This window comes from Oratosquilla oratoria, chromosome 37 (assembly GCF_046742065.1).
Source record: "Oratosquilla oratoria isolate Oo_2021 chromosome 37, ASM4674206v1, whole genome shotgun sequence".
In the NCBI taxonomy this organism is placed as follows: domain Eukaryota; kingdom Metazoa; phylum Arthropoda; class Malacostraca; order Stomatopoda; family Squillidae; genus Oratosquilla; species Oratosquilla oratoria.
Genome location: NC_134813.1, coordinates 13095158 through 13118909, shown reverse-complemented (window position 1 = coordinate 13118909; position 23752 = coordinate 13095158). Strand labels below are relative to the sequence as shown.

General features: G+C 41.5%; 1 protein-coding gene across 19 annotated transcripts in view; it reads right to left on the bottom strand.

Moving 5' to 3' along the window:
• The window catches only part of lap (phosphatidylinositol-binding clathrin assembly protein lap), a 204559-nt gene that overhangs the window by 78299 nt on the left and 102508 nt on the right, over window positions 1-23752 (bottom strand). For 8 of the 19 annotated variants that reach the window (XM_076175216.1, XM_076175221.1, XM_076175214.1 and 5 more), the window contains 3 exons: window positions 19404-19445; window positions 19131-19172; window positions 3858-3893 (listed from right to left, as the gene is read on the bottom strand). In XM_076175216.1, the coding sequence (XP_076031331.1) occupies window positions 3858-3893; window positions 19131-19172; window positions 19404-19445 (120 nt within the window). The remainder of the gene's footprint in view (window positions 1-3857; window positions 3894-19130; window positions 19173-19403; window positions 19446-23752) is intronic. The other 11 variants (XM_076175229.1, XM_076175230.1, XM_076175228.1 and 8 more) reach the window with 5 other exon arrangements.

Here is a 23752-nt window from a genome sequence, read left to right as displayed (position 1 = left end):
CCCAAGGAGCTACAGAGAGAAGAATGCCTAGCTCTATCCCTGTCCAGTTTTTGTCACCTTCTATGACTCAAGTGGGAACACTTGGTAACAGTGTTCTTTCTCCCCTACCACAGGGTTCGGCAAAAAAGTAAATGTATATTCAGAAGTGGTACAGGACAGTATTAAGAGTGGGAGGACAGCATAATGGAGGGGCAGTCGCAGTATAATAAAGCAGCCTAATTTCTCTATGAATAAAGATTTCCTCTATCACAGACAAAATGATGTGCGGCTCTGTTCCATAGAGACGCCCCATGCTACTGAGCAGATTTTAACTTTACAATAACATGCAGCCAATACCCCAGACAGGGTATGTGCTGCATCTTGCTCCATTACTTCTGGCCTGGAGTGGTGGGTGGGATGCGGGGGTGGCCCGTCATCTAGGAGGAGCTGGGAAGGGTGGGGGGGAGGGGGTGGTGAATGGGAGTGTGAGTATGTGGGGATGCAATGAGTGGGAGCGTATTTATGCATTTGACTTTGGCTACCTCCCTTGTATGGGGGAAAAAGCCTTTGGTATATGTATGTATTAGTGTAGGACTGTTTCATTGTCAATGGATCAAAGTGTCAGTAGGATCTGAAGCTGTGCATAGGGAATTGCTTTTTGCTGGACTACCACACACTCCCATCACTGGTCCCAAGTTATTTAAAAGTAAGTATTAAGGGCCCTCAATTCAAGTGGTAAAACATTACATACAGCTAGACTATATAGAAATGACTCCATTAATGATATACTGTAAAAATCTAAGACATTGATGCTGTGATGACAAAAACAAAATTTTATATATGTATATGTATGTATATTAAATATATTATATATATATATATATATATATATATATATATATATATATATATATATATATATATATATATACATGCACACACACACAGCAGACATGTCACCAGACAAACATATCAATTAAATCATCAAAGAAACCTTCAATTTACTAAGGTTGATGAAAGTGGCTTTTGACTATTTGTATGAGGAAATGGTAAAGAAAATATTAGTTACATTGATAAGACAAACTAGAGTATGCTGTGACACTGTGGACACCCAGTACTAAAATGAATATAAAGAAATTAGAAAGAATTCATAGAGCAACGACAAAGATGGCACCAACACTCTCCAAATTGACATACAAAGATTATCCAAATTGGAACTACCAACCCTGGAATAAAGAAGAGAAAGAGGAGATCTACCGACTATTTACAGAATTATGAAAGGAATGGAATTCCTAGACAGAGATGATTTATTAAAGTGGGACACGAGAAAAACAAGGACATGATAAACTTGAAAAGGATAGTTATAGAAGAGATCTGAAAAAGAATAGCTTCCCACACAGTGTGCTGGATATCTGGAATAAATTAGATGAGGCAACAGTGTGTGCAAATACTATTCAAGAATTTAAGAACAAACTTGATGCTGAGAGATACAAAACCAGGTCACTATGAGCATAGCTCCTTTCCTGTATAATAAAACTAGGTAAATACACACACACACAAAATACCACACAAAAAGCTACTAAGAAATATTGAAACAATAGGTGGAGTAAAAGGAAAGTTATTGGAATGGATGAAAGATTTTTTGAACAGGGGAAAAATGAGGGTGGTACTTAGAGACAAGAAATCGACCTGGGAAGAAATGACAAGTGGAGTCCCACAAGGTTCTGTATTAGCTCCGATAATGTTTGCCATATATATAAATGACATGGATGAAGGTGTGGAATCTTATATGAACTTCTTTGCAGATGATGCAAAACTACTAAAGAAAGTACAGAAAAAGAATGTGAATCACTACAGAGACCTGGATAAAGTCTGGGAATGGACCCAAGAGTGGGTAGTGAAGTAATATACTGGAGTTTGGAAAAAGTAAAAATAGAATATCAGGACAATACAAAACTGGTACAAAGGAAGTAAAAAATGTTAGCTTGGAAAAGGACCTAGGAGTAATTATTAACAAAGACATGTCACCAGATAAGCATATTAACAAAATAGTCAGAGAAATCTACAATTTACTATGATCAATAAAGGTGGCCTTTAACTACTTGGATGAGGTAATGGTAAGGAAAATATTAGTCATTCTGATAACACCAAGATTGGAGTATGCTGCAACACTATGAAAACCCAGCACAAAAAAGAATACAAAGAAATTAGAGAGAATACAAAGAAATTAGAAAGAATCCAAAGAGCAATGACAAAAATGGCCCCAACACTTTCAAAATTGACATACAAACGGAGCTCGTCCACACTGGAACTACCAACCCTGGAACAAAGAAGAGAAAGGAGATCTACTGGCCATTTACAGAATCATGAAAGGCATGGAAGTCCTTGACAGAGAAGATTTATTAAAGTCAGATAAAATAAAAACAAGAGAACAAGAAAAGAAACTCAAAAAGGATAGTTATAGAAGAGATATGAAAAAGAATAGTTTCCCACACAGAGTGCTGGACATTTGGAACAAATTGGATGAGGCAAAGTGTGTGCAAAAACCATACAAGAATTTAAGAGCAAACTAGATGCTGAAAGATACAAGAATGGGTCACTACGAGACTAGCTCCCTTCCTGTATAATACATACATACACATACATATACCAAGGCTTTTTCCCCCTTACAAGGGAGGTAGCCACAAAGGGAAAGGCATAAAAACACTCCCACCCATTTCATCCCTAAATACACTCCACACCCCTCCCACCCTTCCTCTCATCTGAGCACCTCCCGGATGACGGGCCATCCCTGAACCCCGCCCACCGCCCTGGGTCAGAAGCAGAGTCCCTGTATAATACAACGAGGTAAATACACGTATATGAAATTAGCATCTCTAGCTATATAAAACCCTGGTTGTGTCCTTAATCTTCTCAGGACCTCTAAGACAACTACCCCCACCCCAACATGGTGTTTGGGGCTGATCATGAACACTTCCTTTAAACGTGGATACATACATACATACATACATATACCAAGGCTTTTTTCCCCCCTTACCAGGGGGGTAGCCAAAAAAAGGGAAAGGCAATAAAAACACTCCCACCCATTTCATCCCTAAATACACTCCACACCCCTCCCACCCTTCCTCTCATGTGAGCACCTCCTGGGTGATGGGTCATCCCTGATCATGAACACTTCCTTTAAACGTGGATACATACATACATACATACATATACCAAGGCTTTTTTCCCCCCTTACCAGGGGGGTAGCCAAAAAGGACAAGGCACAAAAACATTCCCACCCATTTCATCCCCGAAAACACTCCACACCCCTCCACCCTCCCTCCCATCTTAGCACCTCCTAGATGACGGGTCATCCCTGCACCCTGTCCACTGCCCTGGGTCAGAAGCAGTGTAGCAGTGTCCTGTATAATACAACTAGGTAAATACATGTATATAAAATTAGCATCTCTAGCTATATAAAACCCTGGTTGTGTCCTTAATCTTCTCAGGACCTCCAAGACACCTATCCCCACCCCCACATGGTGTTTGGGGCTGATTATGAACACTTCCTTTAAACGTGGATAGAATGATGATAAAAATGGTCAATACAATATACATTTCCACGACACTTACAGCCTAGTCATACTACATTATTCTGTACGTAACAAAAAATAAAAGTTCATCGCCTAGTCATACATTATTCTGTACGTAACAAGAAATAAAAGTTCATCTTCAACCATTTCTAATTTTATGATCCAAACACTGCCTAACCATCATTCCCATTAACTTGTAAACATATTGCTTTAATTTTTGTCACATTGACTGTATACATTTTCACTGATGACAAATATTCTTTGTAAAAAAAAAAAAAAAAAAAAAAAAAGAGGAATACTTACCTTGTCATTTGCATCCTTGCTAGTGTCGCCAACCAACTACTTGTGTACCAGCCAGTGGGTCCATGCAAGGCAATGTGCAGGGTAAGGGTTATGTCAAGTGCTTTATATCTACTTTTGAAGCAGTCAAAATGGCATGCACAAGTAAGACTGACAGACAAGACAGACACATGCACAAAGGGAGATGGAATGATGAAGAGAGAAGGGAAGGGAGTGAGGGAGGGAGTAGGGAAGAAGGAAGGGGGAAGGGGGAAAGATGGGGAAGGTGGAAAGAAGGGAAAGGAGGAAGGAGGATGGGGAGGATAGGGAAGATGGGGGAAGATGGGGAAGGGGGATGGAAGATGGGGAAGGGGGATGGAAGATGGGGAAGGGGGATGGAAGATGGGGAAGGGGGATGGAAGATGGGGAAGGGGGATGGAAGATGGGGAAGGGGGATGGAAGATGGGGAAGGGGGATGGAAGATGGGGACAGGGGATGGAAGATGGGGAAGGGGGATGGAAGATGGGGAAGGGGGATGGAAGATGGGGAAGGGGAATGGAAGATGGGGAAGGGTGAAGCAAGATGGGAAGGGTGAAGCAAGATGGGAAGGGGGATGGAAGATGGGAAGGGGGATGGAAGATGGGAAGGGGGATGGAAGATAGGAAGGGGGATGGAAGATGGGGAATGGGGATGGGGGATGGAAGATGGGGATGGGGGATGGAAGATGGGGATGGGGGATGGAAGATGGGGATGGGGGATGGAAAATGGGGATGGGGGATGGAAGGGGAGGGGGGAAGGGGAGGGGGGAAGGGGAGGGGGGAAGGGGAGGGGGGAAGGGGAGGGGGGAAGGGGAGGGGGGAAGGGGGAAAGAGGGGGAAAGAGAGGGAAGGAGGTAAGAGGGGGAAGGGAGAAAGAGGGGGAGGGGCAGAAAGAGGTGAAAAGAGAGGGAAAGAAGAGGAAAAAAGTAAAGACAAAGTGGGTTATCTTACCCTAGGGGGCAACTATGTAGCTTTCTATAGGATATTGCAAAGGAGTAATGGTTACGCTGATGAAAATATTAGGCAGAAGCAGTCCTTAGTTCACATGCATGATCAAAGTATTTTTGGCTTAAGAACATTGGAATAAATACAACAGAACGGCATTTTTCGAAGGATAGCAATGGGCCATAGCAATGCGTGTTCAAACGAGGAAGCCAAGATGTTATGTGGCGAGATCCAATGACGGATAACACACAGAGAGCCTCAGCTTTGTAAAGGTGAAGGCAAGGAGCTTATGCCAGGAGGTGCACGGCTGCATCCAGAGCGGTCACCTTTGCCCTATGTACTTGGACTGTTGGGGCAGGTAACAGTCGTCTCTGCCGGGAATCAGACAAGTGTGGGATCTGAACCCAAAACTAAGCAAATACGAGACCAGTACTCTTCCGATTATGCCACCAACACACTCGGGCTCTGTAAAGGCAGGCATCACAATGGTAAGAGCAACTGTGCACACGCACACGTCCATGAACATCCGCTGTATGCTAAAACAACTGTGCTGCACTTAAATCATAGCTACTATGTCTAAGCAATGCAGTGCAGGTCAGGGCAACCTTTCATCCCTCAGGTGTTGCAATGGGAGGGACAGTTAAATGCCCCCTCCCCATGTTGTTTTCCTTCCCCCTCTCATAATGTGGGTGTGTACTTTCACCTTATATGAAGAAAGGGCCTTTGATATGTATATATATATGTAGGTGTGTAATATATATATATATATATATATATATATATATATATATATATATATATATATATATATATATATATATATATATATATACATATACATATACACACACACACACACACATACATATACCAAAGGTTTTTTCCCCCTTACATGGGGGGTAGCCAAAAAGAAAAAGGCATAGAAACCACTCCCACCCATTCCATACATATTCCACTTCCCTCCTCCTTCTTATCTTGGCACCTCCTGGATGACGGGTCATCCCTGCATCCTGTCCACTGCCCTTGGTCAGAAGCAGTGTCGCAAGACAGCACATCCATAGCAAGGCCGCTTCATAAATTTGGTGACCCCCCCTCTCCGTCCCCTCATGCAGAAAAGGAGAAGACGGGGAGAAATCCCTTCAGGCTGTGTAAATTTTTTTCTCATACATACTTCCTCACTCCCCATCCCCCACCCACTCTCCCTCATGCATCACATCATCATCCATACACCATTCACCCCTATCTTCTGTCCTCTCCCATCCTTCCTCAACAGACATTCCTCTCTTTCGTAATGCCCCTTTCACCCCACCCATCCATCTCATCCTAGGACGCCCCCTCATATTCCTTCCTTCCACACCTCTTTTACTAATCGTTCTTCACTTATTCTTACCATGTGTCCAAACCATCCTAATACTCTTTCATCAACCCTATCTCCAAGCTCCCTTTCCACCCCTGTTCTCCTCCTCACCTCATTTCTCACTATCTAGCCTAGTAACCCCTATCATACTTCTCAGGCACTTCATCTCAAACACAAACTACTTCTCTCTTCCTCTCTTATGTTCCATGTTTCTGCCCCATACAGTGCTGTCAGCACAATCACTCCTTCATATAACCTCCTCTTAGCATCCATTCCCAGATGTCTATTTCTCATTACACTTTTTAATCCACCAAGGCATTTACACGCTTCTCTCAATCTACATTCTACCTCCACCCCCCCCCACTCCCTTTCCTGCCACATTCGCACCCAAGTATCTAAAACTATCCACTTCCTCCAGTCTCTCACCCTTAATATTCACTTCCAGCCTGCTGTCACTCTTTCCCCTTGTACATCTCATCACCTTACTTTTGCCCACATTTATCTTCAGCTTCCTTCTTTCACACACCTTCTCAAACTGTCACCAACTTCCTCAATCCCTCCTCTGATCCTGCTACAAGTGCAGTGTCATCAGCAAACAACAACTGGCTTATTTCCCACTTTTCTCCATTTTCTTCAACCGTCTCCAACCCGACCCACTACCCTTGTATTCACCTCTCGCACCATGTATATATGTATATATATATATATATTATATATATATATATATACACATACATATACCAAGGCTTTTTCCCCCTTACAAGGGAGGTAGTCAAAAAAGGGAAAGGCATAAAATCATTTCCACCCATTCCATCCCTGAATACACTCCACACCCCTCCACCCTCCCTCTTATCTTAGCACCTCCTGGATGACGGGTCATCCCTGCACCTTGTCCATTGCCCTGGGTCAGAAGCAGTGTCTCAAGACACAGCACATCCACAGCAAGGCCGCTTCATTAAATCGGCGACCCCCCCTCTCCGTCCCCCCATTGCATAAAAGGAGAGGACGGGGAGAAATCCCTTTGGGCTGCGTCAAATTTTGCTCACACATACTACCTCATCCCCCCGTTAAACTTCATTTGCAGCATACCTTGTTGACTGAAGGCCCACTCTTGTTCACTGATGTTTACTTAATATACTAATACTACTGCCCACCTACTACCAGTTACATTTCCATCTTTTAATGAGTTGTGGCAGCAAAGATTATATACCTGCCACCACCTGAAAACAGTGGCTCCCAACCCCATACATCCCATATTGTTCTTCAGCCTTCTGGTGGCAACAATAAACCAAACCATAATGCATCCATACCACCACTACTTTTTGGTATGTGGTCACAACTTGTGAAATTCTGTGGCTTTGGTAGAGGTCCCCATTGACCCTGCATTGAAAACCACTGCCCCACAAGAATGCACCTTAAGATGAACCTGAGAGATTGACATGTTTTGAAAATGGAGAGCAGAGATTATTCTCTATGCTGTAAATCATACAGGACCACCACTAACAGGCATTTATCATTGGTGTCATGGATTTTGATGATGGAAAAGCTGGGACATTATTCACTTTGACATCCATCTTGCAGGACCACCACCGGCAGATAACTTTGATTACTACTCCTAAAGAAATGTATACCTATCACTCTCATGGTCTGCTCTATGGGAAGGACTTGTTTCAGAGTACTGATGTTGTATTGGTGTATTAACCACTTCCATACGGTGACGCCTACGTAGGTGTCATGAGGAGCAAGTGGGTACGTGATGATGCCGACGTCGGCGTCTTGATTATATTCATTGTAGTCGTACCTACTTAACCTCCATTCTCTCTAAACTGGATTCATCATATTTTCTATGGTTATCAAAATTCACGGGTGAAAGAGAACGAATGATCGAGCGCCGACTTTATTTTCTATAATGTGATTATTATGATGCAACATCGCATGTCGGGCAGCTAATGCTGCCAGACATGCGATGTGCCCCGGAGTGAAGAGGTTAAGGCCTGTCCAGATGATTGAGCACAACTCAACAGGCACTGCCTGCAAATGAGCAAAGCCCACAGGCACAATTGTAGTGTTGTCTACACTGTGCAGAACAGGCCTAGTCAAACCCAGGCACAGCCAGAGCATGTGGTTCAAGTGGGTCCTGCAGACTGTGTGCAGTACAATAACTACCAATATGGTGGCTGATAAAGTTCTATTAGAATACAAAGCTCGCTGGCTGAGTGGGTTAGGGCATCGTTACTTGCGGCAAAGGTCGAGGCAAAGGCGGTTCGAATCCTGCCACCAGCGAAGTTGAACCAAAGGCATGGTTCATTAAATTCCACGCTACAAAGCCCTCTGTGAGGGGCACTGTCCTAGCCTCCCGATAGGGGTGTGTGTATGTGTGTGTGACGTTAAACCATATCATCATCATCATCACGAAGTCTTGACCCCTGATCCATAGTGGGAGCAGAGACAGACATGTCTGTCAAACACTAGAGTAAACAATGACAACCTCTGTCCCTTACCTCCATAGAAAGCCTCATACGTCTGGCAGCAACATCATATTACCAGCCATGGGCAGTGTCTGGTGCTTTTGCAAAACAACCAACACAGGTACTTTGCCTATGTTTTAGTGTGCACAAGCGGTAAACTTGTTAATGGGCAAACTGCTTGCTTGTGCATGTGGGCAATGCCTCATCATCTGGACGGGCCTTTAGTAATGGACAAATTTAAACAAGTGCATAGAGGGTTTAGGGAGAAATGTCACTGTAGTGCAATTGGGAAATCCCAATGCTAGGGTAGGGGATGAACCAATGGATGGAGTGGTTGGGAAGTGTGGAGTTTGAGGAAAATATAGCGGAGAGATGATGGTGGAGATGTGTATAGAGTTGATGATAGCAAATACTGTACAGGAAGTCAAGCATAAGTACACATGGGAAAGGGTGGTGGATGGAGGGGTGGTAGACAGGGCTTTAATGGACTATACAGTGGTAACCAGGAGAAGAGTAGGAAGAGTTTTGGATGTGCATGTTTTAACGGGAGAGAGTACGGGATATCAGATCATTTTTTGGTGGAAGGTAAGTTGAGAGTGGAGAATAGATGGAGAAAGAGGGAAAGGACAGAAGGTAGTGAGATGCTTAGAGTAAAATGCTTATATGAGAAAGAAAAGGAGTACAAGAAGAAGCTGAGAGAAGAGTGGGAGGGTGTGAAGGATAGTGTAGAACTAGGAGTGGAGGAGGAAAGGGGATGTTTCAAGGAGGGAGTCACAAGGTGTGCAAAGATGGTGTGTGGAACAAGGAGGATGGGAAGAAATAGAAGGAAGGGTAGTGAGTGGTAGGATGATGAAGCAAAGAAGATTGTAGAAGAAAAGAAAGGAGCATTCACGGATTGGTTACAAAATAGGACGAGGGAGTCATATGAGAGGTACAAACAAAAGAGAAGGCAGAGGGGAGATGTGAAATGGGATAAGAATATGACAGAAAATTTTGAAAGTAATAAAAAGATGTGGCAGCAAATTGGAAGTGAATATTAAAGAAGAGAGACTAGAGAAAGTGGATAGCTTTAGATACTTGGGTGCAAATGTGGCAGGAAAAGGTGGAGTGGAGGTGGAGGTAGAATGTAGATTGAGAAGCAAGTAAATGCCTTGGAAGATTAAAAAGTGTAATGAGAAATAGACATTTGGGAATGGGTGATAAGAGATTGTATGAAGGAGTGATTGTGCCAGCAGCACTGTAAGGGGGCAGAAACATGAGATATAAAAGAGGAGCTATGCTCATGGTGTCCCATCTCTGTATCTCAGTATCTAAATTGTTTTTAAATTTGTATACAATTTTTGCACACTTATCATTTCATCCAGTTTGTTCCATACATCCACCACTCTGTTGGGAAAGATGTTCCTTTTCAGGTCTCTTCTATAACTGTCCTTTGAGTTTCTTTCCATGTCCCCTTGTATTTCTCGTATCCTAATTTAGTAAGTTTTCTATCAAGGACTTCCATACCTCTCACGACTCTGTAGACAGTCAACAAGTCTCCTCTTTCTCTTCTTTGTTTCAGGGTCGGTAACTCTAGTTTTGACAGTCTCACCTTGTACGACAGTTCTGAAAGTATGGGGGACCATCTTCATAGTTACTCTTTGGATTCTTTCAATTTTCCTTGTATTCTTTTTGGTTCTGGGTGACCATAGTGTTGTTGTTGTTGTTGTCGTTCCCTAGACTGTCTGTCCGAGCAGTCACGTCTCCCCAAGGAAGGCCACAGCAACAAATCCTTTATAGAGTGTATGTTGTGTTGTTTGCGTGCATGATTGTGTATAATGCAGTCTTCCATTATGTGTTGTATGGTATGGGGTGAAGTGTTACATCCTGGGCAGCTGTTCACAACACGGTCGTCCAGCCTCTTCTGGTAGCTTAGAAGTGCTGGGTGGTGACCGCATCGCAGTCTGGCCAAGTGGACTCTGTCCTTACGTGGGAGAGAGGATTCAGAAGGTTGGATATCAGGGGGTCTGGCATGCAGCAGTGTGTTGTCTTTCAGTGTGTTAATGGAGCGGTGAGTGATATGATTATGAATATGTTTCCGGAGGCTGGTATTTGGTGGTTGTGGAGGAAGAGAAGAGAGTATCTGTGTGTAATAAAGGTCTTTGGGTGTAGTTTTAATGTTTCTTGGTGTGTGTGGGTGTTCTGCTATGTAGTGTAGCGGGTGTGATGTGTTTGTGGTGGCTGCAGCAAGTGTTTGTGTGCCTCTCATGTCGAGGTGGTCCTTGACTTTGAGGACTTTTGTTTCATGGTGTAAATGGTCTGTAGGTGATGTATTTGTGCAGCCTGTAATTGTTTTTAGGGCTTTGTTTTGTATGATTTGAAGGGTGTTGTGGTGTGTCTCACTGAGATTAGGAGCCCATGCAGGACTCGCATAATTCATCACTGAGCGTATGCATTGTTTGTATATTGTTATATTAGTTTCTTTGTTTTGTCCAAATGTTGTTCCAGTGATTGACTTAAGTGCGTTAAGTCTAGGTGTGCATTTGTTTTTTATGTTTGTGAGGTGTTGTTTGAAAGACATGGATGTATCGTATGTTACACCAAGAATTTTCGGTGTGTTTGTGTGTGGTATTAGAGTGTTGTTGATGTAGAGATGAGGTATGTATTTGTGTTCTTTTGTCCAGTTGGTGAGAAGTGTTGCTGTAGATTTGGTTGGAGCTATTTTGAGTCTGTTTGTGATGAACCATGTGTTGAGTGTGTCAAGGTAAGGCTGGATTATTTCTGCAGCTTTGTCTGTGTTACGATGTGTGCATGTGATTGTTATGTCGTCTGCGTAGGAAGAGATTTGTATTTCTGAGGTGTCTGGCGTGGGTAAGTCATGCATGTATAGATTAAATAATGTGGGGGATAGAACTGAGCCCTGTGGTACTCCGTTCTTAATGTTTCTGATGTGCGATGATTGGCCATCATATGACACATGAGCATTCCTGCCTGCCAGATAATTGGCCAGCCATCTTTTGGTGTTATTGTGCATGTCTGTGTTATATATTTTATTTGTTAGGTTGTGGCGGGGGATAGCATCAAAAGCTTTACTAATGTCCAATGTTATAAGAAGTGTTCTGTGGTGGGGCCTATCTGAATTGATGCCATCTAAAATTCTTTGTGTGAGGTTTGTCAGAAGAGTGTTTGTGGAGTGTAGTGGCCTAAAACCGTGTTGTGAGTCAGCAAGGGGAATATATGGTGTGACAAGTTTAAGTATTAGGCGTTCAATGACTTTAGAGGGGGTGCAGAGAAGTGTGATTAGGCGGTGCGATGTTGGGATTGTTGGGTCTTTGTTCGGTTTTGGAATGGTGATTATTTTACCATGCTTCCAGATGTCGGGTATTGTGTTGTGTGAATAGCTGTAGTTTGCAATGTTTGTGAGTGCGTGTATACCTTGTGGTCCAATGTGTTTTAGGTGGATGTTGCTTATGTTATCAGGGCCACAGGCAGATGAGTGCTTGAGACTATGCATTATGAGTTTTGTCTGACTGTCTATGAAGGGTGTATAGTCTGAGTCTGTGGGAAAGTCTTTCTTACGTCGAATGGTGCGTCGGTCGTCAGGGTGAGATGTAAGATGGCTCGTCTGGTCCTGGAGCTGCAAACAGGTCCTGGAGCTGCAACGTCTACGTCGTGGGACCACCCCCCAACCCCAAGAGTTGGGGGCCAAACAGCAGCAACAACCCCTGGCCATCAGCTCTACGCAGATGGCACCGATCCCCAAGGAGGAGCTACGCCTACCTGGGGGAGTACCACCATAGTGTTGTTGCTGCATATTCCAGTCTTGGTTTTATCAGTGTGACTAGCATTTTCTTCACCATTTCTTCGTCCAAGTAAGTAAATGCCATTTTTATTGACCTCAGCAAGATATAGGTTTCTCCAGCAATTTTGTTTATCTGTTTGTCAGGGGACACGTCCTTTGTGATGATTACTCCCAGGTCTTCTTCAAATCCCACTTTCTTTACATCCTTTTTGCTGATTTTATATTGTCCTGATATCCTGTTTTTAGCTTTTCCAAATTCCATTATACTACATTTCTTGATGTTTAAGTCCACTTCTGACTCCTTTCCCAAATTTTCTTCAGATCTCTCTGCAGTGACTATATTTCAGTGCTCACTTTTCTCAACAAATTTGCATCATCAGCACTGAAGTTCATGCAAGTGTCCACACCCTTGTCCATGTCATTTACATAAATAGCAAACATTATTGGAGCCAGTGCCAATCACTGTGGAATTCCACTAATTACCACTTCCCAAGTAGAACCTTTATCTCTGAGCACCACTTTCATTTTTCTTCCATGAAAGAAATCCTCCATCCATTCCAATAGTTTACCTTGTACCCCTCCTATGGTTTTCAGTTTTCCTAATAGTTTTCTATGTGGCACTTTCTCAAAAGCTTTTTGTAGATCTAGGAAAGCACAATCAGTCCATCCATCACTTTCCTGTATTATATCTAATAGTCTTGAGTAAAAGCAGATCACATTTGTGGCACATGATCTTCCCTGTCTGAATCCAAACTGTCATGGGTTTAGTATGTTCTCTTCTACATGTTTTGTACATCTATTTTTCATAGCTTTTGAGATGAAATGCCCGAGAAATATGGTAGGGGTTACTAGACTGGATAGAGTGAAGAATGAGATGAGGAGAGCGAGTGTGGAAAGGTAGTTGGGAGGTAGGGTTGGTGAAAAAGTTTTGGGATGGATTGGGCACATGGAAAGAGTAAAGAAAGATTAGTAAAAAATGTAGAAGGCAGAGGTAAAGGGAGTGAACATGAGGGGGCGACCAATGATGAGATGGATGGATAGAGTAAAGGGGGAATTGGTAAAGAGGAGAATGTCTGTTGAGGAAGGAAGGGAGAAGACAGAAGATAGGGGTGTGTGGAAAATGATTGTGTATGGGTGATGCTGTGATGCATGAAAGGCTCAACCATGCATTTCATTGCAACCTTTATAATATAAATAATAACAAATACATACATATACCAACAGTTTTTCCCCCTTACAAGGGAGGTAGCCAAAGTCAAAGGCATAAATTCACTCCCACCCATTTCATCCCCACATACTCCAATCCCATTCACCACCCCTCCCTCCCTCTTTTCTAGGCTCCTCCTGGATGATGGTTCATCCCTGCATCTCACCCACTGCCCTGGGTCAGAAACAATTAGCAAGACACAGCACATCCACAGCATGGCCACTTCATTCAATTGGTGACCCCCCTCTATCCTCTCATGCAGAAAAAGAGAATACTGGGAGAAATCCCTTCGAACTGCATCAAAATATCATTCATACATACTTCCTACCCTCCATTCCCCACCCACTCCCTTCCATGCATCACAGCATCATACATACACAACCATTTTCCACTCACCCCTATCTTCTGTCCTCTCCCTTCCTTCCTCAACAGACATTCTCCTCTTTCCCAATGCCCCTTGTACCCCATCCATCCATTTCATCCTTGGTTGCCCTAACATGTTTACTCCTTCCACCTCTGCCTTCCACACCTCTTTTACTAATTTTTCTTCACTCGTTTTTTCTGTGTCAAAACCATCTCAATACTCTTTCATCAACCCTATCTCCCAACTCCCTTTTCACCCCAGTTCTCCTCCTCATTTCATTTCTCACTCTATCCAGCCTAGTAACCCTATCCTACTTCTCAGGCATTTCATCTCAAACACATTTAAACTCTTCCTCTCCTATGTTCCATGTTTCTGCCCCATACAGTACTATTGGCACAATCACTCTTTCATGCAATCTCCTCTTAGCATCCATTCCCAAATGTCTATTTCTTATTACACTTTTTAACCCCCCAAGGCATTTACTTGCTTCTCTCAACCTACATTCTAACTCCACTTCCACTCCTCCCTTTCCCGCCACATTTGCACCCAAATATCTGAAGCTATCCACTTCTTCCAGTCTCTCTCCTTTAATACTCTTCCAATTTGCTGCCATCCTCTCCCCTAGTACAACTCATGACCTTACTTTTACCCACATTTATCTTCAACTTCCTTCTTTCACACACCTTCCCAATATCTGTTACTAACTTCCTTAATCCCTCCTCTGATCCTGCTACAAGTGCAGTGTCATCAGCAAACAACAATTGGTTTATCTTCCATTTTTCTCCATTTTCTTTAAACATCTCCAGTCCCCAGCCCATTACCCTTGCATTTAACTCTTGCACCACCCCATCCATGTATAAATTGAACAGCCAAGGTGATGTAAGACATCTCTGGCGAAGACCCATCACATATATTTGCAATACCTCCCACTGTGTCTTCCTGTCTTCCCTGTCATAAGCCTTTACCAAGTCCATAAAGGCCCAAAAAGAAATCCTTAACTTTTTCTAAAGCTCTCACATATATGCCTTACCACAAAAATCTGATCCACACAACCCCTACCTGTCCCAAATCCACACTGTTCCTCACTAATTACTCTCTCTGTTCCTCTCCTAATCCTCTCAATCAAAACCCTCCCATAAGCCTTCCTAACTACACTTAAATTGATCCTTCTGAAACTACTATACTCACATTTGTCCCCTTTTCCTTTGTAAAGTGGAACTATACAGGCACCAAGTCCTTCGCCACTATACCCTCCTTTAGACAAATGTTAAACAACCTCATCAGCCAGTCCACCATCACTACTTTTTTGTTTTAGACACTCCACATGACACCAATCTAAGCCAGGTGCCTTAACTGCTCTCATCATTCTAATAGCTGATTTCACCTCATCTTTCCTTATTTCTCAATTTTTCTCATTCACCACTGTCATTTTCTTAGTGCTTCCCATTGCAACTACCTTTCCCTCCCTATCCTCCTTCACATATAGCAACTCCCTAACATACTTTGCCCATCTTCCTCTTATTGCCATCTCTTCCATTATCATCTCTCCATCTGCACCTTTTACCTTTTCTTTACTTGATTTGCCTCCTCTTCCTCTCTTAATTTCTTTCCAAAACATCTTTTTTATAATTTTAAAAATTTCCTTAATACTTTTACCCCATTTCACATCTGCTCTCCTCCTTTATCTTATGCTTTACTTCTCTTTCTTTGTACCTCACATGATTCTTTTGTCCTATCTTGTAACCAACCTGTGAATGTTTGCTTTTTCTCTTGTACAATCTTCTCTGCTTCATCATCCCACCACTCACTACCCTTCCATCCTCCTTATTCCACACATCTTTGCACACCTTGTGACTCCCTCCTTGAAACATCCCCATTCCTCCTCCACTCCTAGTTCTACTCTATCCTTCACTCCCTCCCACTCTTCTCTCAGCTTCTTGTACTCCTTTTCTTTCTCATTTAAGCAGTTTACTTTAAGCACCTCCCTACCTTCTGTCCTTTTCCTCTTTCTCCATCTATTCTCCACTCTCAACTTACCTTCCACCAAAAAATGATCTGATATTCCCCCACTCTCTCCCCTTTGATCATGTACATTCAAAACTTCCTACACTTCTCCTGGTTACCATTATATAGGTCATCAAACCCCTATTTACCACCCTTCCATCCACTACCCTATCCCATATGTACTTATGCTTCACTTTCTTCCTGAACACTGTATTCATAATCAACTCTTTCTAGACACATCTTCACCATCATCTCTCCACTACGATTTTGTCCTTGAACTCCACACTTCCCAACCACTCCATCTATTGGTTCATTTCCTACCCTAGCATTGAGATTTCCCAATAGCACTACACTGACATTTCTCCCTAAACCCTCTATACACTCATTTGAATCTATCAAAAAAAACCTCCCTTTCCTCTATATTGTTCTTATTACCAGGCCCATATGCCCTTACAAAAACCTACTTCATACTTCCCAATTTCACCTTCATCCACATTAACCTTGAAGAAACACCTTCCACTCCACCACACATTTACCTTTCTCTTCACTTACTAGTATAGCCACACCTTTCCCTCATCCTCTCTTCACTCCTGACATCCTCCCAAACTCAAACTTGCCCTCTCTTTTAACTTAGTTTCACTCAATGCCAATACATCCATCTTTCTTCTCACAAACATATTGCCTATCTCTTCCTTTTTACTCTCATCTGTACCACATCCATGTGCATTAAAAGACCCAAACCTTAGGGTTCTGGTTGGAAAACTCCTCCCAGACCCTCTTATGCCTTTGCTTTCTTTTGCGAATGTCCCCTTTGGGGCTACAAAGAGTAGGATGTCTAGTCCTATCCCCGTCCCATTTTTGTCACCTTTTACAACTTAAGTGGAACAGAGAAGTGGTACAGGACAGTATTAATAGTGAAGAGACAGCATAACAGAGGGACAGTTGCAGTATGATAAGGTAGCATAATTTCTCCATTAGAGATTTCCTCTATCTTGAACAAAATGTGTAGCTCTGGCCTATAGGGACACCCCATATAGACCCTAAAGTATCAGCTGCATTATACTGAGCAGCTTTTAACCCCACAATAACATGTAGCCAATACCCCAGATGGAGAGATAAAAAAATAAATTCATAATAAGAATAAGAATAAGGATGAATAAATACTGAACTATATCAAGAATGAAGCAAAAACATTTCGATATAAAATTCATACCATCTTTACTTTGCAGTTCAGTAAAAAATCTCATGACCATCAGTTATCATGCTCAAGTCAATGTCCCACCCAAACTATCCCTTTTCCCAATCTGAAATCCAATTTTATACCTTACCATTTCTGAATGTGGAGGTGCACTATAGAAACAAGAAGGAAAGTAAATATTTGAGTGAAAAAAACCCTAAAAGTCTTTGGAAATTAACAGAAACGGACTGTTGTACCCACTGCATTGTAAGGAGCAGATACTTGGAATACGGAACAGAGACAAGACTATTTTCGAGACGACATGTTAAAGAAATTGGATAGGTGGAGTGGTGGGATTCGGCCAGTTCTTACCTGTTTATAAGAACCTGTTCTTGGAATTAGACTAGCTCCGTGAACTGGTTATTAAAAATTGGCTTAAGCAGGCTATAATACAGCCTATATTGGGCCAACTTGGCACACTATTAGTGAAAGAACCTGTTAAAATGTTCTAATTCCACCACTAGATAGGTGTTATAACAAATGTAGAAGCAAGGCTGAGAATGGCAGTAGTGTTATTAAACAAGGTTGATCAGTGCTGAAGTGGTCGGGGCATACAAACAAAATGAGGAAATACTAAGAGTGTGTGGGGTGGGCTAAAGGCCCTTTAGTATGTGTATGAAATTTTGCCATGTCCCTCCATCATGTACGACTAGGTTCTTTCCCTACAAGTTCCTCTTCAATGCCAAAATCATACCTCATCATACTAAGCAAACCTCAATTTGATTCTTTAATACTCCAACTCATTTTCAAAAGGAGGAAATTAGTTACTATAAATAATATACTGTGCAATGAATACATACATACATATACCAAAGGCTTTCCCCCTTACAAGGGAGGTAGCCAAAAAAACTGAAGGCATAAAATCTACTCCCACCTATTCCATCCCCACATTCTCCACTCCCATTCACCCCACCCCCACATCCAATTAATTTATAGTTAGTCATGCACAAGCACTTTATTCCTTGCTTGTAGATATTTTCTCTTGCATCAAAATTAATGCTCCCATCATGGCTCAAGTTAATTTTGCATCACAAACCTAAAGATCTACCATATTTCTATTTGGTTATTTAGGCAAGTTCATGCAATTCCTTCTACAATGTTCTCTATTCTTAACACAAGTATCACAGGACTTTCCAGTATTCCTCATGAAGTAGTTTTAACACAATATACAAGTTGACAATATGTTCACCGACAACAGAACATTTAAATTTCTAACTTCACTTGTTTGCTATCTATCCCACTATCAAGTTTTATAATAAACATTTCTTGTACACGTGGAAGTGCATGAATACCTTCATGAACTAGAAAACCTAAAAAATAATGAACGAGGACATGGGGAGTTACATTGATAAACAAAGAGAGATAGATGAATAAGAATGCTTAGCCGTTAACAAAACATTCAAATCTATGTTGAGTCGCACCACCTGTAGAGAACACTCATTTGGGAGGCCGTTTTATAGAGAACTAGGGAACATTTACCGATAACACATGACGAAGTTTTCTATAACAATTTTCTGAAAGAAGACAAGTTCAATGAAACATTTAAGTTATAAATTATTCATGTCATCATAGTTATATGCAGAAAACAAACTTCAATGCCACCTGCATGCCAGGTTGTTAGTGTTATTGCTAGAACTACACTAAAAGCCAGAAGGTACATGTACTACCAAGCACAAATGCAAAATATAAATGCTCCTCTGTAACCCCATTTTCCAGTTACTGCCTGCTGATATGGTTCCAAAGGCAGCAGCAGCAATAGCAGCATGGGGAGCTGTAGATGAGTAGCAGCACTGCATTTGGTAGTAAGCAGAGTGCCCGGGATGTTTACTAATCCTAGGCAATATAATGCTCTGGTTACATGTGGGTCACCTGGTAGCATACACGAACATAGCCTACCTTGCTAAGGTTAGGGATGCCTTCCTTGCCTATGCCTACACTCTAGAATGGGACAAACAAAACATTTACATCAACAGTGAAAAAATAGGAAACAAAAGACAAGGGCTGTTTGTAATTTGTGTAATACTACAAACGTTTTCGTAATACAGTTTGGGTCCCAACTCTTTACCCGGTTACTTTGCTTCTCATTACAAAACTTACAAAAAACCCTTGTTCAAAAGGAAAATGGTGAAAGAAAAAGCTTATTAATGGTGTGCTGCTGTGGTTTCATACCTGTTTTAGATCAGGGATTTCTGACTTGTCCATTCCAACAGCCTATGAATAAATAGTTTGGCAATTAGTTTACATCACGAATTAATGTCACTAGTCTACTACTTATTAATATGCTAATAATTTGTTTTAATAAATTTCTTAGAGTGGAAGTGAACCAGTGTCTTTAAACATCTCAGTTCAAATTATAGTAGAATTGATTTTAAAAACAAAATTCAAGTGTAACTATTTACTATTCATAAGCAACATACGAGTATTTCATACGAGTATTTCATTCGAGTTTCATGTGTATGTTTATAACAGCCATGAAAGAATAACAAGAATATAGAAAGACTTAATAATATTGACTTAAAACTAGTGCTGTTTATCGTGCAAAATGAAATTCTGATATCTCATGCTTCTTTTCAGTTAACTAGTTATCACAATTTCTCTGATATGTAAATATCAAACAACTTCATGAAGACAAAGAAATGATCAAATAAGCACCACATTCAAACACAAAAACATTCCTAAAGCCATGGCTTCTTAGATCTCCCCACCCCCCCAAAAACAAAAATTGACTTTTGTCTGTGTTGTACAAGTGTGGTGCTGTTTCTGTTCTTGGTTAGTAAGACCAAGGAAGTAGTCATCAATTGTCAGATCTTCTTGCACAAAAAGTGGTGGAAAACTTGTGAAAATTACAAAATCTTGAGCCTTGTCCAGAAACTTAATGATGGGTCCTGACTTTCCTATTTACCACTATTACTTAACATTCAGCCCTCCTGTTTGCTTTATGTTAATCATATGCATGTCAATGTCCTTTATTACTATTTGCTGAGCACTCTTCATGTTAACCCTCCAATTGCAGGTTTCTTTCAGCTGAATACACAAAACTGGTGTGGTTCAAAACAAGACAATTACTTTCTACAGTGAAAGAATTAGCAGTTTCTGATACTTTAACTGTAGGAATTTCTCATCAGCTGAATAAATTTCTAGGAAGAGGTCCAGAATAAAACACTGGGACCAACAATGGATACCCGGTTGTCCTGATGGTCCTCAAGAGAATCCTCTACCCACGGCCTTGCTTCAAATTCAATCAAATTCAATCAACTTCAACCTTCATATGTAGGTGCTGTGCTGTGCTGTGCTGAGCATTGTGTCTCTAGCCCAGAAGGCCCAAGATTTTTCTCAAATGACTTTCCTCCACTTTTTCACATGAGAAGAGATGACAAATGACTTCTTCCTTCCCCCAACTATTGCCTACAGGTCTAATGAGACATTGATCCTTTACAGACAATTGTCCAACATTTCTTCCAAGGGAGATTTATGGGAGAGCCATGAAGCCTTGGCTTATTAGTGTGGCATTACAGGCTTCCAGTCTTATTACCTCTCCTTAATATACATACAATTCATTCTATACTTGCGTGTCCACACATCCGCAGTGTCATCAATCACATTCAACAGATTCTTTCCCTTTTCTACTTTTCCCTATTGCTTCAAAATCTCTTCACTTTCATCATTCCACATTATTAGTCCTTATATTCATTAGTTCCACAATTACTTTTAAAGTAACAGACATCCAAAAAATAAATAGATAAACAACAAAATTCCACACATGTCACACTACCTTGCATGCAATGGGGTTGCTGTCCAACACTGAAACAGTATCAATACAGAATCGGCCCAGCTTCAGGCACCACACACCCCAGATGCACCAAATACACAGAAAACAATATAATCTTACACTTCCCTTGCTGTACATGAACACAAAAGAGAAGTTAAATATTTCTTCCCTCGAGTGATATGTGGACCAACCCTGGGGGCTATCCATCTTCTTTCTACAAGACAAGGAGCAATAGATTCTAATTTCTTTTCCATTCTTATCACTTACATGATCATTAAGCAAACTTTTTCAATCACCAGCTTGTATATCCCATTGGCAATGTTCCCTCTAATTTTCTGCTGTGTGTGCAGAAATTTGCTAATGTGCCAGCTTTCCCATGTGGGTCACCATCTGACCATTTAATCAAACATGCACAATTTGTAAATTTGTATTACATATTACCTCCAAGCAGTGGCTTACTGTTGGGGTGTCCACTCAGGGTGGCACCGTTCTGGGGGTGCATTTTATGGCGACCCAACAAATTAATATTCAAACAAAAATAAATGGTTGCTACAGTTTCTCTTTTTATTTCGCATACCTATATATGTATATTATTCCGTTTTCAGCATTTTAATGTGTGATTAAAACTTTTAAGGGAGCCAAATAAAAATCTGCCCCAGGCTGGACTTGTGTTAGGTATGCCATTGCCAATAAAGGATATTACAATTTTCATACCACATTCTTCAACTGAATCAATCATATTACAATTTGCTCACTTAAATTATCTCTTGTTCTTCCCTTTCTTTTAACACATTTCCTGAAGCAGCCATGCTCCCATGATAATACTTGCATTCCTCTTCATATCCCTTTCAATGATGACATATCAGTAATCAGTCAACTTGCTTCTAAGTGCATTCATATTACTAACTTAAGTAAACAAGTAATAGATGACAACAGCATTGATAGGGTAGGGATTTTACAATACAGTGAGGTATAGTTCTTCCACAGCAGGGTCCAACAGCAGTAGGTGATATATTCCCACCCCCACACTCCCCAACTTCAACCTATTGTGACCCTCTATCTAAGCTGTCATCCATTCAACTCTTCTCTATTCATTTTCTATGGCCATGTCCCTTCTACTGAATGAAATCATCTGCCATCTTCCATAACAAAGTTTACGAGGAGCAAAACCATGCCCAAGGGTTTAACTGATGGCAATTTGGTTTAACATCACAAACTCCCCTTTCTTAGGAAGCTATGATGCTCTTAAGCAAACTCCCCTTTCTTAGGAGGCTATGATGGTACCTCTTATGCAAACTCCCCTTTCTTAGGAGGCTATGATGGTACCTCTTATGCAAACTCCCCTTTCTTAGGAGGCTATGATGGTACCTCTTATGCAAACTCCCCTTTCTTAGGAGGCTATGATGGTACCTCTTACAGAGGACTTTGTAGCATGGACTCTAATAAACCACATCTTTGTTCCAACTCACTGGCAGCAGAGTTCTAACTGTCATCACTTTGACTTCTGCTACAAGTAGCAATGCTTTAACCTGCTCAGCCAGAGAAAAACATCTTTCACTTTGATTATGTCCCCTTTACTGGATGAAGTTACTTGACATCAGGCAGGTACAAATCTCTAGAGGGTACCAAATTTACCTCTTCACTACGGGCCAAAATCTCGTGGGTGGCAGCATTAGCTGCCAGACGTGCGATGTTGCGTCATAATACTCGCATTATAAAAAATAAAGTTACCGCTGTATTGCTCGTTCTCTTTCACCCATGAATTTTGATAACCATAGAAAATATGATGAAGCCAGTTTACAGAGTATGGGGGTCACGCAGGTACAACTACAATATATATAATCAAGACGCCGACACCGGCATCCTCGTGTACCCACTTGCTCCTCATGATGCCTACGTAGGCATCATCGTATCGAAGGGGTTAACCATTCAAAACTCTCCAACCTTTTCATAGTGGTGATGACCCATCTAACAAGTAAAATCAACTGGCAATAGCTACAATAATGTCTGTAAGAGACGTCTCCTGTGTTCAACAGGTTAAAAGAACCATATGGCAACACCTTCCCACTTCCATTAACCCCTACGTAGGCGTCATGAGGAGAGAAAGGATATACGAGGACGCCAGTGTTGGTGTCCTGATTATATTCATTTTGTAATTGTAGCTGAGTGACCCCTTATTCTGTGAACAGGTCTGATCACATTTTCTGTGGTTATAGGCATTCTGGGTGAAAGAACGAATAAAACATCCGTAACTTTATATTTTATAATGCACATATTGTGATGCATCATCATACATCAGGCAGACCAATGTGCATGCGAGTTGTATTATACGGGAAGGGAGCTATGCTTGTGGTGACCCATCTTTGTATCTCTCAGCATCAAGTTTTTTCTTAAAATCTTGAAGTGTTTGCACACACTGTTTCTTTGTCCAATTTGATCCAAGTACCTATCATTCTGTGTGGGAAGTTTTTTTTTTCAGATCTCTTCTGTAATTATCTGCCTGACGTATGATGATGTATTGACTCAATGAAAAGGTTAACATCTCTGTACTGAGCCCATGATCTCCATCGTCAAAAATTTCTCCATCTTTTCAAAGAAGAGACCTTCCAATCAATGCCTACTCCCTTCCCTCTACTACTTTAGTTGGTGATACAGAAAGAGTCCCACACTACCACAGCATATCAACATTTGTTCTCAGAAAGGTCTAAAAAGGGGGTGGGGGTGGGGGGGGGGGGGGTTGAAGACTATC